At 59.8% G+C, this 18,128-nt stretch overlaps 1 protein-coding gene and 1 long non-coding RNA gene across 5 annotated transcripts; one reads left to right on the top strand and one right to left on the bottom strand.

Annotated features, from left to right (window-relative positions):
- Positions 1-476: 476 nt before the first annotated feature.
- GMEB2 (glucocorticoid modulatory element binding protein 2) lies at positions 477-18,007 on the top strand. Of its 4 annotated transcripts, none has more exons than XM_083802068.1 (10): positions 477-699; positions 3,457-3,637; positions 7,738-7,835; positions 8,600-8,727; positions 9,687-9,790; positions 12,346-12,503; positions 14,174-14,245; positions 15,007-15,144; positions 15,824-15,946; positions 16,115-18,007. In XM_083802068.1, the coding sequence occupies exons 2-10, from the start codon at positions 3,507-3,509 to the stop codon at positions 16,750-16,752; spliced, it is 1,590 nt and encodes a 529-aa protein (XP_083658194.1). In that variant the 5' UTR covers positions 477-699; positions 3,457-3,506; the 3' UTR covers positions 16,753-18,007. The 4 variants fall into 4 exon arrangements, with proteins under 4 accessions (XP_083658194.1, XP_083658192.1, XP_083658195.1 ...); XM_083802066.1 differs by having other exon boundaries at positions 478-699; positions 8,597-8,727; XM_083802069.1 differs by having other exon boundaries at positions 490-699; positions 8,605-8,727.
- On the bottom strand, positions 3,456-4,059 carry LOC310882809. Its single transcript, XR_014573146.1, has 2 exons — positions 3,931-4,059; positions 3,456-3,675 (listed from the first exon to the last, which is right to left on the bottom strand). It is a non-coding gene; the product is annotated as an uncharacterized lncRNA (long non-coding RNA).
- Positions 18,008-18,128: the final 121 nt, after the last annotated feature.

The raw sequence follows: 18,128 nt of genomic DNA, 5'->3' as shown, positions 1-18,128 counted from the left end.
CTGTCAAGCGTGGGCCCCCCCGGGTCATGCACAGCCTGGGGGGGGGGGGCTGCGGGACCCCCGGGAACTGTGCTGTGCCTGGTGTGGGTGTGTGCGTGGGGGGGGACACGAGGGGGCACGGAGGGACACAGGGGGGGGCACGGAGTGATACGGAAAGGCATAAAAGACAGGGGGGGGCACACGGGGGCCGTACAAAGCCCGTAGGGACCCCCACGAACACGCAGGGCCCTGTGCCGGCACCCGCTGCCCCCCCCCACCCCGCCTCACACGCCCCCCCCCGCCTCCTCTCCCCCCCCCTTCCCGCCCGCCGCCCGCCGCGCATGCGCACTGCCGCAACCCCGGCACCTATTTCACGGGCGGCTCGGGCCCGGCTTCTCCCTCGCGAAATAAGTCCCGGCCGCCCCCCCCCCCCACCCCCCGCACGCCAACCCCCACCCCCACCCCCTCACCGCGCTTGCGCGGAGCCGCGAAAGGGTGGAGGGGAGGGGGGGGGCAGAGGGGGGGGCCCGAGAGCCGCGCGCGCGGCGGAGCCCCGCTCTGCCCCCCCTCCCCCCTCCCCACCCCCCCCTCCCGCACCCACCCGGCGCCCACCCGCACCCAGCGCCCAGCCGCAGCGCCCGGAGCCCGGAGCGGGGCCTCGGGGGGGGGGGGCTCCCCCCGCTCTTCCCCCCCCCCGCCCCCCCTCCACGCCGGCGTGAGGTAAGCGGCGAGCCCGGCGCCGCGGGGCCTCCCCTCCCTCCCCTCCCGTACGCGCCGCCCGGCGGGGCCCCGCGGAGCGTCAGGACGTTACGGCGGCGGGGGGGGGGGGGGGGGACGACGACGACGGCGGAGGCGCCCGGCCGCTCCCCCCCCCCCCCGGCCTTCCTCCTCCTCCTCCTCCTCCTCCCCTTCCTCCCCCTCCTGTCCGGCGCTGCCAGCGTGAGAGCGCCCACGCGCCCCCCCCCCCCTTTTACCTCAGCGCCCCCCCCCCCCCCTTCACGTCACTGCGGTGCCCCCCCCCCCCCCTTGGAGCGGGGGTCCTGTCACAGCCGTGCGCCCCCTGCTCAGAGCGCCGCTTTCTTCATCCTCACCCCCCCCCCCGGGCACCCCCTCCTCATCCTCACCCCCCCCCGGGCACCCCCTCCTCATCCTCACCCCCCCCCTCACCTCAGCACCCCCCTCACGTCATTGCGGTGCCCCCCCTCGCCCCCCCGCAGCAAGGGTCCTGTCACAGCCCCCGTGCTCAGAAAAAGCCCCCTTTTTCGTGTCGTGTCCCCCCCCCCCCCCGGTATAATTCTCTCCTCACCCTCAACCCCCCACCCCTCCGGTACCCCCTCCTCATCCTCAGCCCCCTCCCCCAGCACCCCCTTCTCGTCCTTCCCCCCCCCCCCCCCCCCGGGCACCCCCTCCTCATCCTCATCCCCCCCGGGCACCCCTTCCTTATCCTCACTCCCCTTCCTCATCCTCACTTGCACCCCCTCATCCCCCCCACCTCTGCAACCCCCCTTTGCTCTGCCCCGGCTGTGTGACCCCCCCCCCTCAACAGCCCCCTGTCTGCGCCCCCCCCCGCTGCCATGCCCCCCTCTGTGCCCCCCCCTTTGCTTTCTCCCCCCCATGCTGTGCAAAAGGGCCCCCCAAAACCTCTCCCTCCTCTTCTCCAAGTGGTGCGGTGCCCCCCCCCCGGCCCTCCCCCCAGACCCTCGCTTTGCTCTGGGGGTGCTGGCTTGTGCCCCCCCCCCACCCCCAGCACTGCCCTGTCCCATCAGGGCCGCCCTGGGGGTGGGGGGGGGGGGGGCACCCAAGGGCCTGCACTGCTGCAGCTGCCCCAAATCCGTGGGTGGCAGGAGAGCAGCCGAGGTCGTGCTGGTGGTCTGGGGGAGAAAACGCACCGAAAAAATAATAATAATAATTAAAAAATAAATAAATAAACCAGAGGTGGCGTGTGATGGCTGCTGGCATGTTGTGCCCGGCTTCCCCCCCAGCCCACCTCGCCCCCCTGAACCCCCCACCCCCCCCAGACTGCGGGCGGGGGCAGCTGGAGGCTGTGAAGTTGGCGCTGCTCCCTGGGGGTGCAGGGGGGGGGGGTTCACCCCAAAAGGATGGGGCCTAGGGAGAGAGGTCAACCGAAAAAATTGCGGCAGGTAACCGAGGGCTCCGGGAATCCGCGCCGTGCCTTTGCTCCCGGGGGGGGGCACGCGGTGGGGTTTTGATAACAGCTCCCCTTCCCCTCATCCTGCCCGCTGTCCGCTCAGCCCCGCGCGCCCCCGTACCTCGCTGCTGCAAAAATTAATTTCCTTTATTAATTAATTAATCCAACAGAGGCGTTGCGCGGGGCGGCTGTCGGCGCGGAGCGGGGTAAGGAAGGGCTCTGCGGGGGAGCAGCGGGGTTTCTGCTCCTGCTCAAGTCGCACCGAAAGCAAAAAACCCCGGAGCGCAGCGGGAGCTTTGGCTGGGGCTCGCCTCGAGCCCGGGCTGCGGCGCGCTTGGACAAACCCCGGTGGAGGAACGCGGTGCCTGATGCTGCTCCCGGTGCCGGGGGTCGCAGCAGCGTGGTGACGGGCGCTGGCTGTCGCCCACCGCGAGCCGCCTGGGCGCCCGCGCTGCTCGCGGCCCGGTGGGAGCGCGGGGCCGGAGGTGTGCTCAGAGGCTGATGCGCAGCAGCCCCGGGGCTCCTTGTGCCAACCGTACCGCGGGTGCGTGGCACCTCCACGGCTTTCCTGTTTATCTGGGGGTTGTCTCCGGGCCGCTTCTCGCACCCGTGCAGCGTTGTGCGGGGATTTGGGACGTTCCCAGTGATGCCTCTGGCGAGGCCGGGCGCCAGGGGCTCCTGGGGAGGTCCCTGCCCGTGGCCCGATGGGGACAGCAGCTCCGCGGAGAGGTGCCGGCGCTGAAGCCGGTTGTAAACGCGGTCTTAAATCTATTGCTGGTTTATGAGAAACAGGTGCCTCAAAGAGCTTTCAGATGTCGTTTCAGATGGCGTTTCTGCAGGCTCCAAGGGCGGGTTTGGTTTGCTGTGGCGCTTGTGCGTGACGCCGGGGGCAGCAGCCCTCGTCCCGCTGCCCGCGTGCCCGCAGGGAGGCCCGGCTGGCGGGGCGACGGTGTGGGTGAAGCAGGGGGGAGCTTCCAGGAGCTCCTGGCCTTCTAGCGGATGGTGTGGAATACGTTGGGAAGCACGCCTTCACGTCGCGTCTCTTCACAGAGCCTTTTGATGAACGCCGGGCCAATTGTTTTTTTTTTTTTTTTAATTTATTTTATTTTTATTTTTTTCCTTCCCCTCTGAAGACGCCGCTCTTGCTGCCCGTACCCCGATCCCACCCCACCTCCTCCCGCGCCCTTGGTGGGTTTGCGAAGTTCGTTTGGGCTGGGTGCCGGGGGGGTGCCGCTCCTCTCCTCGCAGCGGGATTTCCTGCAGCCCCTTTGCTCCTGCCCGTAGTGGGAATCGCTCCTCACCTCTCCTTCCCTGCCGTTCCTCCGCAGACCGCCGGTCCCCGAGGGTCCCTGCGCCGCCGGCCAGCCCCGTCCCCGCGATGGCAACGCCGGACGTCAGCGTCCACATGGAGGAGGTGGTGGTGGTGACGACGCCGGACAACGCCGTGGACGGCAGCGGGGTGGAAGAGGTGAAGACGGTGCTGGTGACCACCAACCTGTCCCAGCACGGGTAAGAGACGGGTCCAGCGCGCATGCGGCGGAGCCAACCTGTCGGAACAGACACGACTGGGGTCCCAGCAGGACACCAGTAACTAAACCAGTGGGGTTTTTTTCCATGGTTTCTTTCACGGCTGATTCACTGAGCTCCGAGCAGGCTCGGTGCAGTGAGGTTTGGGCTTTGGGGTCAGGCTGGTGTGTGCATCAATGGCAGAGATTCCCCTCAAACGCCATGGTGTTGGATGGACGCTGCAAAAAGCAGCAAGGCCGTGTGATTTTTAAAGCGTGCCTGTGCCCAGTTCCTACCCTGCTTGTTGGCGTTTGGGCCTGCCCCTTGTTTCAGCCTGCTCTATTCGGAGCAGCTCGGTGAGGTCTGGGGTCCCAGGAAAGCCCACGCAGCAGCAGGCCCTTTGCTTTATGTCTCTCCCATCCTTCTCTGGTCTGTCCCCAGGCGCAGCTTAGTGCTCTGAGAGCTCTTCCAGCAGGTACAAAATCCGAACTCGCCCTCGGAGCTGGCTCTGGGCAGGTTCGCCTCCTTCAGGTGTTCCCAGGCTTGAAAGAAGCAGGCGGCGAGTGGCTCTGTTTTGCTCTCCGCAAAACACGTTTGTGTCCTTTCCTCAAATACGTCCTGCTATTTCTGTGTCACGGCTCCGGGGAGGGGCGTCATGTTTCAGCTTTTAGAACGCAAAACGGCCGCTGCGCTGCAACGGGCGTAAAACTTGAGCAGGCTCAGCTCTGGTGGCAGCGGGGCCGACGCCACGCGTGCCTCCTCTCCGCCACGTCCCTGCTCGGAGAGCCCCTTCCCTCCCTGCTGGGGCCGTGGGGAAGGATGGCTCGGCCCCTCCTGCTTCCCGGCCGCTCCTGCCAGCGGTGACTCTCAGTTTCCCTGGCAGAGCAGCAGCCAGACGTGAAATTTGGGCTGTGGCTCTCTGTGGAGGCAGCGCGGCTGCAGTTTGTCATGTGGCTATGAGTCTTTGCAGCACGACGCTGCCTGCAGCACGAGCCGTGGCAGGGACTGGCTTGGTTGGTTTGGTTTCCTTTCGTTCTTTTTTTTTTTTTTTTCCTCCTCCTCCTCCTGTTTTTCTTTAGAAACCTCTCCTCGCCCCGCAGTGTTCCCTGTGCGGTCGGAGCAGAGGAGCGCTGTACAGCAGGAGGTGATGGCTCTTGTAGCCGTGCCTCCGAGCTCAGCGCATCTCTGCAGGCACCAAGAGATTCCTTGGGGGCTTTTTGAAGCATCCCAAACCCTGGCTCTGTTGTACCCACACCGGGGCGTCGCTGCAGGGCTGTGGGACAGGTTTGGACCTCAGGCTCACACAGCCCAACCCCTGAGCCTCGTGCTGTGTTGGTGGCCAGGCTGTGGTACAGCAGGAGCTGCCCCCGGGCTCCTCGCAGTCAGAGGATTGCCTTTGCTGGGCTCCCGCTCCTCCTGGGGCAGCTCTGCAGCCGGCTTTGGCTTCCTCGCCCTCTTGTTTTCCCTCTCCAGCCCCAGCTGGCGCAGGGAGAGCGGCTGGGGGTGCCTCCACGCCTCTCGGTCGTGGCTGGGGCGCGAGGGAGGCTTTGAGCTGGGCTTTTTGCTCCTCGTTCCTCTTATGTGGTGCTGGGAAGCCCCGAGGCTGCAGGAGCGGCCGAGCCCAGCCCAGCAGAGCTGGGGCTTGCTGCGCTTCTCTAGCGCTCTTCTGGGCCTGCTTTCGCTGCTTGAAAAAGGAGCACGGCCAAGGCTCGGGAGCTTAATTAGCTCCAGCGTTTTAGCATTGACTGGAAAAGGCAGAGGGGGAAATGGAGAAACTAATAATCAGCGGGAAGCTTTGCTTTCAGAGCCGCTCGGAAAAGGTCTGGGCTCCCATGCCCTGATGCGTTGCTTGTGTTTCTGGTGAGCGTTCCTGCTGCGGCGTTTCGGTGGAGACCTCTCTCTTTCTTTCCCAAGTTTCCAGGGGAGGCAGGAGCAGAGGAGAAAGGGGAGAGGCAAGGCCGTGGCTTATCCCTGCACTTATTCTGCCTTCTTCCCTCTTCTCCCCATAAACGGATCCTCCCGGGGAGAAGAGGAGTGGAGCCTCCCCGTGGTACGTGAGCACGGCTGCATCCCACGGCTTCGCCATGGTGACCAGTGTGGTGGGATGCACCGCGGGGGTGCCTCGGGTCTCCTGCTCCTCCTGCGTCTGCCTGAGGCTCTCCAGAACAGGATGGGGGAAGGCAGGGTGGAGAAACTGCCCTGTTCTGTCTTGCTTTTCTCCTTTTTTTTCCCCCGGCTACGTCTCCCTAGCTGACACAGGCTCACGTAGTTGCTTGGATTTTTCTTCCAAGCTGCTGAAGTTGGTGGTTTTGTCTCTGAAGGATGGGACCGAGGGTGCGGGCTGGGTTTTTTCTCCCAGCCAAATAACGCCTTGCGGTCACTTAGTGGTGTGAGTGCAGTGAAGCCCTGGCGGACGCTCTGTGTTTCAGAAGCTGACTTTCTGCCAGGGTGATTCTGGTGGATAAGGCGGTGGATAAGGCAGTTTTCTACCTGGTTGCAGGCAGAGGAAGGTCAGGATCAGGACTGGGCAGCGCTGGTTTTTGTGTGTCCGGAGTGGCTGCTGCCCTTCTTGCTGCCCCAGGGTGCTGTCGAAGTGCTATTTCTGGCTTTTCCCTGAAGGAGCCTGAAGAAATGCAAAAACCAAGTAGCAAACTGACGAGAAAACAGGTTAAAACTCTTTTCTTTCCTGTGTCAAACTGCTGCTTCGGTAACATTAACCTGTGTGCAGGCGTGGTAGCTCAGAATTTACCTTTCAGTGCCCTTTTGCGTTATCCGTCACTTCCCAGCGCTCAGAGCCTCGGGTCCCCGTGTGCTGCAGAGGCAGCAGGACCATCCCTGCAGCGCCTCACTTCCTGAACCAGCTCCGTCTCCCGCTCCTGATCTCCTACGTGGGCTCCTTATCTCCTGTGCCCCGCTCGCCCCGAGGCTGGAGTGGGGAGCGATGATGCTTTGAAGCCGCAGTCCCGCCCCGAAGCCCTGCACTGGGAGGCCGGGACGGAAAAACCAGTTGCTCTTGAACTGGTCCCTGTGGCACCGCGGGTGGGAAGCGCAGCTGCCGATGAGTCACCGGGGCTATTGTTTTTATTCACCCCAAAGAGGACAGATTTCAGGCTTAGGTTCTCCAGACAGTTTTTCTTGGGAAGTTAACACATGGAAGCATGTGGCAAGAAGCATTTTTTTTCCACCCTTCTCCCTCCTGCAGGACCCCAGAGACCCAGCGAGCTTCCTGCGGCCATCAGACATCTCCGCTAACAAACGTACCCGTTAAACCCCTCCAGGAGCGCTCCGACGCACGCCGTGCCTGCAGACGTGACCCGTTGGGAAGCCCTGGTGGCGAGGAGCGCGTCCCGTGGCGGGTCCGGGGCTTTTGGCTGTGCTCTGCAGCTGAGTCAGGCGCGTAGGAAGGATGTGGTGTGGTGCGGAACCGGCTTTGAGTCCACCAGCAGAGCTCCGAGTGAAGTCTGAGGGCTCCGGCATAGGGAAGATGAAAGCGGTCTTCATTGCCGGAAGCAGATCCGGTTTAATTAATATTATATGTATACGGGGTTGTAAGAGGAGAAGAGAGTGGAGTGGTGGGTCTGTAGCTTGCGTTGTGTTATCTCTGTTCGTGGATCTGCCGTCGAGGCTTGATGAGCTCTGGCACGGCGCTCGTGCTGCTCCCTGAGGTCCCGCTCCAGGGAAGCAGCCCGCGCACAGCGGGAGCGCACCTCACACGGGTTTTTCTGGGGAGTTTTCTTAGGCGAAGCTGGCAGAGACTCGTAAGGGAGGGTCTGACCCAAACCCCAGTAGTGGCAGCAGCAGCTCTTTGTCTCCTTCCTTTGCACCCACAGGACTGCGTGGTGTGGGCTGTGTCGGTGTCAGTGCCGTGGGGCCGGGATCACGGAGCTGAGACGGGTGGCTGGGTCCTGGCGGGTGCCGCTCCCGGACCGGTGGCAGCTTCTTGTCCTTGTAAAGGAAAACAGCCGAGCCTCTCAAAACCAGCACCAAGTTTTGTGGGAGAATGTAGCAGGAAGGACTTCTGGAGCAGCATCCCCTTGAAACATCAGAATGGAGATCGCGGTTCCACGTTGCTTAATTTTGCGTATTTTTCTCTTTCTTACCAGCGGTGACATAAACGAAGACACGCTGGAGACGGAAAATGCGGCTGCTGCAGCCGCCGCTGCCTTCACAGCATCTACGCACCTGAAGGAAGCGGTCTTAGGTAGGTTCAGCCCGAGCTGCAGCCCCCTGGCAGCACGGCCAGCCCTGCTCACTGCAGCGCAGGGCTCGGGGGGGGGACTGGTGAGAGCAGGGGGGGATCCTGTGGGCACACCTGCATCGCTGCCCTGCGCCTGAGGTGTTCTCCGGGCTGCCCCCCAGCAGGGATGCTCGCCTGGGCTTGGGAAGGAGCCCGGGGCTGGGTGATGGGCAGGGAGCGGGCGCCGCTTGCTGGAGCGTTGCTGCCCTCTCCTGGTGCAGGATGAGACCCGTGTGCCTGGTGTCTGCCCTCACCAGCTCTTGCTTTCGCACCCAGCGCGAGCAGGGATGTTGGTTTTCCGCCTGCTTTGGCTACAAGCAATTAATGAGTTCAGTGAGCAGGGGCCGTAACCCAGGTGGGGCTGGAAGTGCCTTAAAATCAGCTGCATTCTGAAAGCGTGGGTGAATGTGTAATTGCCATACCTACACCATTCCTTTCATTGTTAGCAGGAACTGGATTTTCAGCCCTGGTCACTGATTTCCGTGCATTCGGCTGTGGCTGGATTGCTGTAAATTTTTCTGCACTAATTCACAGGGTAGCTGGGTGCTGTAGGACAAATGTGCAAGTGAGCTGTGGCCACAAAACCCCATTCCCACCCGTGCCCCACGTGCATTACCGATGTTTTTTGATGCTGAGCTTTAGCACCGTGTGTACTGCGAGGTGGCTTGTCGGGGGCTGCGGCTCACGTTTCTTTTTGATCTGTCCCTTCCTCTGTTCCCTGTGAGAAGTGAAGATGGCTGAAGATGAGGACACTCTGGAGGCAGAGATTGTGTACCCCATCACCTGCGGAGACAGCAAAGCCAACCTCATCTGGAGGAAATTTGTGTGCCCTGGGATCAATGTGAAGTGCGTGCAGGTGAGGGCGATGGGCTGTGACACTGGCACCGTGAGGGGAAATGTCTCTGATGTGCTCCCAGATGGGAAGGACTTGAGCTCTCCTGTGCCAGCGTGACAGCCTTGCATGCCTTGTTCTGGGTTTGGTCTCTCTCAGTAAGCTTTGGTAAGCTTTTTTTGCATCACAACGATGTCATGGTGGGAGAGAGAGAAATTCTGAGTTGATACCTGGCATGTGTTGGCTTGACCAAACCGAGCAGACCTGGCTGGAGAGATCAGACCTGGCTGGAGAGATGCGGTCTCAATTTAACTGCATTACTGGGGAGTTTGGGTACTTCCCTGTCCGTTCAGTTTGAGAGAAACTGAGGGTTTGTTGAGAAGTTACTAAAACATTGAATGGTTGCCTCTCTCTCCTGGAGGATTCATGGTTAAAACCTGCATGGATCTGGGGAGGAGAGCCAAAGCTTCTCTTCCAGGAACGTGCTGCGTGTGATGCTGTAGTAAGGCATCCGTGGCATTTACACACTGACTACACAGCACCCTGCTGAGGTAGCATCTGCGCTGAGCTCGGCTGCACGAGGGCTTTCCAGAAGATGTTCCTCCTCCTTCATGGGGGAGATGGTCTCTTCCATCTCCGAAGAAGAGAACATCTACTGGTGCAGATGATTGCTTCTGCTGCTGCCTGAAATCAGCCTTCTCTTTGTGCTGAAGCCCATGCGCTTGCTAAAGAGAAGCAATTTCTTGTGCAGTAATTGTGAACGAGAGTGCTCACACCAACATTGATTAACGTGGGCATGGAGAAGAGACCTGCACTTGGGAAACCCTTTCTAAGACTGGTCATAAAGCAATTCTTCAGAGAGCTTCCTGATGCTGGAGGCCGCTTTTAGTTTAGCTCACGGGTTCAGTTCGACCTGGGTGTGTAGGGCAATAAAAAAAAAAGAGGGACGATTCCCACTGACGTTGCGTTTCTCCCTCCTGCAGTTCAACGATCGCCTCATTAGTCCCAAGGAGTTTGTCCACTTGGCGGGCAAGTCGACCCTGAAGGACTGGAAGCGGGCAATCCGGATGAACGGGATCATGCTCCGGTCAGTCTCTCCATTTGTATGTGCACAGCAACAGCTGCGATTTCTCTTTTCTGGGGGAGAACGGGGGGGTGGGACAGAGCCTTCAACGCTTGTTCCGCTGCGGAGAGCGCGAGCGTGCTGCTGAACACTTGTCTTAACAGCCTGGCCCTGGTGTTATACATCCCATGGATTTGTGTGTCCTTGTGTGTAGGGAATAATTTGGGGCAGCACGTGTTTCCCTGGGTTCTTAGGACTCAAACCAAGCTGGGTTCCCAGCTGGCATAAGGTCAGTGAAAATTTTAGTGGCCACTGGTGGTCCAGCTGTGCTGGAGAAGTTCTCAGTGTGAGCTACTCGGTGTCAGTCACCGAACCAACACTCCCATTGCATTATGTCTGCTTTATATCTTTTTTTCCCCTACAGCTTATTTAAAGCTTATTTATGCAAGCATTTATCCCCTCTGCACTTCTACAGCTACTGAATTCTTCTGTGGTTGTCTTTAACACCAGCCTGATGCTGGTTCAATTAAAATCCCTCTCTCGGCCTGTAGGCAGCACCTCTTTCCCTAGGAATTGTCAGTGTTTTCCTGGTCTCTTCACAGGGTGACACTGCATTTGCCCGGTTTCTTCTGCTTCAGTGCAGGCGTCCCTCATATTCCTCCTAAGCAGCTTTTGCTCCACGTAGGTTTTTGCATAATAGGCTTATGCCTCGGCAAGGCAGGTCTTTCAAGGGACAAAAAACAATCTTCACGAGGAATGTCTGAAGGCAAGCCAGGCAGCCTGTGGAGACGAATCTCAGGAAGCTCAGGTTGTGCTTGGCCAGCAACTTGCTTCGACTCAGGGCAGTCTAAGGGGAGATGAATGCCAGCAGTGCCGCTTCCTTTGCTTAAACTGAGACATCTAATTTTAGTTTATAAATAGGGTTATGTCCCATCTCTTTTTATGTGGTCTCGAGTGAAAAAGGGGAAGGAGCAGGCTTCCTGCTATCTCTGCTCCGAGCTGAGACTTCCTTTCCGCTGGAGGCTGCGGGCGTGCATGCGGTGGGTGCTCACGGGACTGGGCTGGGACCTCTCTTCTCTGTCCTCCCTGTGTGAACCAGGCGTCCGTCAGACCGGCGAGGGTCCCTGGCTAAAACCGCAGATCCCGTGCTGAAAAAATCTGCTCAGAGACGTGGGACCAGCTCCCGGGCAAGCTTGTCTGGAGGCCAAGTGCTGCCCTGCTCCTGGCACGTGGAGGAGCAGTGGGACGGGCGGCTCTGCTTCCCACGGGGGCATGCTCAGGGGTGCGGGTGGGTGCGCTTGGTGAGCTCGTCTGGAGGTGGGGATGTCCTCAGAGCAGGGCAGCAGAGCCCGTGGAGTTCTGCGGGGAGGAGGAGGATGCTCAGCATCACAGAGGGATCAAAACTGCTGCGCCAGAGCATTGCCCGGGGAGGCAGGGAAAGGTCTCTCCTTGCTTCACAGCTGTTAGGGGAACGGCAGGGTTTGGGCTCCAAACGTTGTACCCGAAAGCTTCTACCAAGCAGAAGGTCTGCTGGGAGCAGATTTGTCCCGATTCTTCTAAGGGTGGTTTGAGGTTTACAGGAATATATCCTTAGGAAAGAGCTCATGTGCATCTTCAGGCTCTCAGCCCAAGATGAGTGCTTTACTGGTGAAGAAAATGCTTCCTTGTAGGAGGACACCAGAAATTCGCCCGGCTTTGTCTTCCTGATTTCCTCTTCTGCACATGAATCTCTGTGTGCAGCTGTGAAAAAGAGGAAGGCCGAGTGGTGTTCTTCTGGGAGGAGTGATTACTTTTTTGGTCTGTCTTCCTCTTTCCTCACTCTAGCTGTTGAGTAAAATTTTCTTTGAAAGTCATCAGCCTGCCAGCAAGCACGTTCCCTTCGCTTTCAGAAGGTCGTGTTTCGCTGAAGCGGTTAATGACCTCCCTGCACATGCCCTGGTCTTGCTGTTGCTGTAGTCTCTGGGAGGAGCAGCCCTGTGCTCGTCACTCCTCGGGTCTCTTTGTGTCAAAGAAGCTCTGGTGGCAGTTTGGTTGGGCAGGAGGCTCTGAGATGTGGCAGAGGAGGGCTCAGAAACCAAATCGGTGCCGTCTCTGCACCTGAGCTGGGGCATGATGCGTTTGGTGGGGATTTTCCTCACCACCCTGGCCTCCTGAAGGCTTTCCCACTGCCGGAGCACTGAGAGGTAGTTGGATTTGTGCGTGTGACCAGAACGGTGCAGGCTGTAGATGCTGTTGTAAATAACTGTTAACGCTGCCTGTGAGGACAGGGAAACTTGGCAAGGGGCCTCCAGCCCGTTGCCTCCGCCTGCTCCAGCTCGTGCTGGCGTGCCGAGCAAAGCCCCGGAGGTCACTCATCGAGCTGAGTGTCCCCAGGGTAACGCTCCTCCCTGCTTCTCCATCCCGCTGGCAGGCATCGTGTTGGAGGAAGGCAGAAGCCGAGCGGTAGAGCACGGCTGCTGCACCGCCCCGGGGTGCTGAGATGTCTGGGGGGATGCTCCGCGGGCTGCCCCCGGCCAGGAGCTGCTCCTCCAGCTCCTGCTGACGTGAGCGTGTCCCCGTTGCTTGCTCCTCTCTTGCAGGAAGATCATGGACTCGGGGGAGCTGGATTTCTACCAGCACACTAAGGTCTGCTCCAACACGTGCCGGAGCACCAAAATCGACCTGACTGGAGCCAGGGTGTCTTTGACCAGCCAGACCTCAACAGAGTACATTCCTCTCACTCCCGCTTCTGCAGATGGTATGTGCAGCGACCCGAGCACCCTTGCAGCAGGGGCTTTGAAGAATTAAAGCCTAACTAATGCCGCATACCGAACGCCCCTTACGTTGCTTCTGTATTTTTATTTTTTTTTTCGCTTTGTGGGTTGTTTTTATTCTCTGCTCTGTCTCCCTGCTCCGTCGCAGGATTCCCCATAGCAGAGCTAGGCAGAGTCGTTGTTAGCGCACCCTTGGCAGAGATGTAAGAACTCACCTGGTTGCTCTGTAACACTGCATGACCCGAAGAGCCGCCCTTCTGCCATCCTGTCTTGCCCCAAACTGTGTAGCTGAAGCAGAAGGCCGCAATTAATCTGTAAGAACACAATAGTCGTTGCTTGACGAAGTCACCCCAGCCGCTGGTTGGCGCCGTGTCCTGCTCGTTGCAGGAGCCGGGGTCGGCGCAGCCCCCGGCTGCGCGGTGTGCTGGGGCAGGAGTCCTCCTGTGCCTCTCCCAGCTGTAAGCTGACTTCGGCCTGAATAATTCATGGGCTTTCATTTAACGCTCCCTGGCTGAATTATTTATTGATTTTTGTCTGCTGAAAGATTAAAGAGAGGCAGGGAATACAACAGATTTTTATCTGCCCTTGTGCTTGTAGTCTATAAACACGGATGTAAATGATTTTGCGGCTGCGTAGCTTTAGCCCTGAATTTAAGTTAACCTATAGTTACAGGTAACTGTTATGTTGGAAACTTTTCTAATTTCAACCTACTTTTTTTTTTTTCCTGAACTCTTTTGGCTATCGAGAGTTGAGAAATGCCCCCCCACAAGGGCTCCTGATGGTGCCCGTGGGGCAGGGTGCTGACAGCAGAGAGCCCATGCCCTGCAGGGAGCCTGCCGTGGCCGAGCCCCGCGCTTTGGTGGCGGCAGCTGGGGAAGCCGATGCTGATTTCAGTGCACGGCGCGGCCTGCCGGGGCTCCAGAGCTGCGGCTTGCTCTGAGCCCTCCTGATATCCAGCGCCATGATTAACAGCTGGCTAACGAGGGGGTGCTTCCTGCGCTGCTGGTCTTGGGTGTGCTGGAATAAACAGAGCCCTGCAGGCTGCGGAGGAAAGGGAGAGTAATTGGATTTGGTGTCAGCAGCTGAGCGCTGCCAGGGCGCCCACGGCCACGTCTCTGGCCCAGATCCCCAATGTCCTGCTCCTGTGCATCGAACGATGCCGGCTGCCAGGCTCCGGGGACACACAGCCCCCGAGGTCTGGTGGGCAGCGAGGGGGGAGCCGGTCCCTGCAAGGCTCTGGAAACCCCACGGGCACGCGGGTCTGGCAGGTGGTGAGCCGCCCGAAAGGGATGCAGAGAAATCGGGCTTGAAATCTGACTTTCGCTCTAAGCAATAACAGCATGCGTGCGGGGGGGAGAATGGGAGGAGAGCGCGTTTCGTCTTGCGCAAGGATTGCAGAAGTAATCTCTGTGGTATTACGCTCAGGGTGGAAAAATAAGTCCTGCAGGCACAGCTAGCCCCTTGGGCGTCCCTCTCTGCTCGGCTTGGAGAGCAAGGATCGGACGAAAGTGTCCCTGCTGCAATAAAAACGGAGCAGTCGCAGCAGCGCAGCGAGGGAGCGCATCCCTCAGCCAGCCCCTGAGAAGCGCAGAGAGAAATCAGGACTTGTTTTTTTTGTTTTTTTTTCCCTTTTCTTTTTTGCTATTGGTTGCAGTCAACGGGTCCCCAGCCACGATCACCATAGAAACGTGCGAGGATGCCAGCGATTGGAGCACCAGCATCGGAGGTACGGCGCGGCTCGGGGCGGCCGGGCGCAGCGCATCCGGGGCAGAGGTCGGAGGCGATGCCGGGAGGAGAGGGGAACGGCAGGGACCAGGAGCAGGAAGCCTCTGGCTGGAGCAGCCCTTGCTCGAACCTCCCCTGGGGTTATTTGTTTGCTGCCCAGCGTGTGGCAGCCTGCCTGCGCGCGGTCTGACCGCGGCATCAGCTGGAGATGAAATTGTTTCTGAGCGTTAAAATGTCCAAACGTGGTGTGGCTCCAGGGAAGAAAAGGTCAGAGCGGTTGTAAAACGTCTCTTGTGCTCCTCTGGTGTAACGTGAGCCGAGGAAGCAGATGTGGCACCCAGGCAGGAGGGGCTCCTGCTGCGCTGAGAAGGGGCTCCCGAAGGAGCGCTGCCTCTGTCTCTTGCTTGCCCCTACACCCAGGCTGAATCCTGAGCTGGAGGAGGAGCTGGGCTTCGCAGCACCTCTGTCCTGGTTGGCAGAGTTGGCTCTGCGTGCTGCAGAGGACGGGGGAAATGTCCTTTTGAGATGCCACAAGCTTTTCTCCTTCCAGCTGCTTTGGGTACATGCTCCAGCTGGGCTTTGTCCCAGCACTGTGTACCTATAGAGCAGGAGGACTTCACCCTTGTAGGGAACAGAACCCAGAGAGCAAATCGCCCTCACTTGGGGGCTTGTGACGTGCAGCTCCTTTTTCTGAGAGCCATTAAAACCCCCATTCCCATCCCTGAGGGTTTTGTGGGTCTCCCTTGCTTTGTCTTTCTCCAGATGACACGTTTGCTTTCTGGCAAGGCCTGAAGGACGTGGGTCTTCTGGACGACGTTATCCATGAGTTCCACCAGGAGCTAGTGGAGACCATGAAGGGCTTGCAGCAGCGAGCGCAGGATCCCCCGCTGCAGCTCGGTGGTAAGGAGCGGGTCTTGGGCTCTTGGCTGTGCCAGGAAGAGACATCTGAGCAGAGGGGCTTGTGGATGCTCTCCTTAGAGATACCTGGATGACACTAGAGGGAGGTAGTTTGTCATAATTTAATCAGATTGCGTAGAAATCAAAAGTGAAATAAAAAGGAAATGCGTTTCTTTACCTCTAGCTCATCACCCTCATAAACGCGCGTTGGGAGGGCCTCCTCAGCTCGCTGCAGGTGCGGGAGGGGAGAGCGAGGCTGCCAGCTGCATGGCTCCTGCCACAGCTGCTCGCGTCTGGTGGCTGCGGGCAGGCTCCGAGCCTCGCGGTCAGAATTCCCCCGGCACTCTGGGCCTGGGGTTTCCTATCCGCTGGCTTGAGGTCTCCAGACAAACGTTTGGCTCAGGAACTGAAGTGGGAATTGAGGCCATTGGAATAATAATGCAGCAAGCAGCTACCGTGCCAGATTTCTTATCAATCCCTGCTAAGTAGGAGAGGGCTGCTTATCTGCTCGTGACCTTTCTCGTGTCTTCTGTCATCTCCTCCCCAGCCTCCTGCATTACCCTCACGCAGACGTTGGCTGGCTCTGCTGAGTGCGTTTGCTTTCATTTGGCTTCTTACAAACCCATAAACACTCGGCACTGGGAATTTTGCATTCCTCAAAGACCTGTGTGTTCTTTTCAAGATGCCGTCTTACTCAACAACGTCGTGCAGAACTTCGGTATGCTGGATCTGGTCAAGAAGGTCCTGGCCAGCCACAAGTGCCAGATGGATCGCTCGAGGGAGCAGTACGCACGGGATTTGGCAGGTATATCCCGGGGACGTGCTGGTGCTCCTGACCTTGTTATCTGACTGGGTGTTTTCTTTCTGTGTAAGGAAGTGGGCTTTGTGTTAAAGCTGATGCGCGCGAGGCTGGTGGCGGAGCCCTGGGGCAGCTCGCCCGGGGCGTGCGCCGCTGATCCTCGTCTCCTTGCAGCTTTGGAGCAGCAGTGCGACGAGCACCGCAAGCGGGCGAAGGAGCTGAAGCACAAATCGCAGCACCTCAACAACGTGCTGATGACTCTCACTCCTGTCTCCGTCCCCACGCCTTTAAAACGCCCCCGGCTCACCAGGGCCACCTCCGGACCAGCCGCCATCACCTCTCAGGTCCTGTCCCAGCCGGCGCAGATCGCCGTCGCCCCGGCCGTGCCCGTGTCCCAGCTCGCCAGCCTCCCTCTCGGCAAAGTGGTTTCCACCCTCACGCCCTCGGTGCTGGGGAAGAGCCCGTCCCAGCCGCCCGCCGCCAGCTCCCCGGCCTCCCCCCTGCTGGGCGGCTACACGGTGCTGGCCTCCGCCGGCGCCTCCTTCCCCAGCGCGGTGGAAATCCACCCGGACGCTCCCAACCTGACGGTGCTGAGCACGGCGGCGGCTCAGGACGGCAGCACGGTGGTGAAGGTGGTCAGCCCCTTCCAGCTGCTCACGCTGCCGGGGCTCGGCACCGCCATCCAGAACGTGACGCACGTGGCCGCCGGCGGCAGCGCGGTGCTGACCGTGCCCCCCGAGGGCCCCGGGGCCGAGCACGCCGCTGCCACCATCGAGGTGACGGCGCTGGCCGACGAGGCGGAGCAGAAGTGAAAGGGGGACCTGCCTGGAGGGACGTTTCGTCGCGGCGCTCTGGGTGGAACTGCCTTTTCTCTGTCTGCGCTGCAGGGAGAGGAGCGGTGTAACGAGCGGCACGGGTTAACGAGACTCAGAGCGGCTGGAGCTGGGAACGAGGAGGTGCAGGTCAGGCAGGGGGAGGAAGGGTGCCTGAGGAAGGGAGGCAAAATGCTCTGCCCTGTTTGGAGGAAGGAGGGGAAAAAAAAAAAAGGCTTAAGTTTTTTATAAAGCTTTCCTCCCTGCTCTCTTGGAATAGTTATTCCATGCTCGTCAGCCCGGCCGCGGCTGGAGCAGCTGTGTCGGAGGAGCAGGGGCGCAGGGCGAGGAGGCGAAGGCGGTAGGAGCAAGACTAAGGAAACGCAGAAGTGCTGAGCAGGCACGAATCTGGCTGCCGAGGGCCTGGCGGGAAGCGGTGGGATGAGCAGGGAGCTGGCTGCTTTCCCTGTCCCACCCCTGCGGGAGGGGAGCACGGGCGGGTTTGTCCGTGGGTCACCTGCAGCCGTGAGTTCAGAGCGGGGCCGCCCTCGGTGTGTGGCCGTGAGCCCCAGCCAGACCCTGGCTTCTGCGCAGGACACGGGGTGCGGGCGCTGTGAACAACCGTGCGCCCACAGCGGGCTTCCCAGGGCCTGAGCGGGGAAGGAGAGGGGAGGGACCTGTCCCAGGTTGTGATTCCCCAAGGAAGGGAGAAAAGCAGAGGGCTGGGAAGAGCTGTAGCTTCTGAGGATTTAGGGTCTCTTTCTATTTTTCTTCAAGAAAAGGAAAAAACCCGTTGTTTGGGATTTTTTTTTTTTTTTTAAACTCGGTGATTTTTAAGCACAGCCCTTCTGGCTGTGAACACGGCACCGCGTTAAGGCAGGAGGGGTGGGGGGGGCGTGCGTCAGAGGAGTTCAGCGACGGCGCTGAGCGGGCTGCAGCCTGGTGCCCAGACCCCGGCATTATCCCGCCGGGTGTCTCTGCTGCCGCTGTCGTTGTGTCCCCCCCCTGCTGGAAGAAGATGCTCTGGGGGCTGCGGGAATGGGGTGTTCGGCTCAGCTCCGCCTTTGAGGGTTCGACTTGCTGTGGGTCTCCCAACTGCTCCCGTGTGCAGGCGCGCGCCGGCTGCGTGCGGCCGTGTTTACACCGTCTCCGGCTGGGAGGAGCTGGGCGCTTGAAGCGCGGGTTTTCTATGAACTCGATCTGGCAGCAGCGATGACAGGTCACTTCAAGGAGCCAATAAATATTTTTTTTGAAAGAGTCTCGCTGGTTTATTGCGTCTGTGTCTGGCTGTCGCAGCTAGGGTTGCAAACCGGGGCAGGACCACGGTGAATAAAGTGAAAACCAATACCCCCGTGCGTTTGCTGTGTGCTCACCTG

Source organism: Anser anser, assembly GCF_964211835.1.
Source record: "Anser anser genome assembly, chromosome: 16".
NCBI lineage: Eukaryota > Metazoa > Chordata > Aves > Anseriformes > Anatidae > Anser > Anser anser.
The sequence above is the reverse complement of the archived record's forward strand: the minus strand, read 5'-3'. Positions and strand labels throughout refer to the sequence as shown.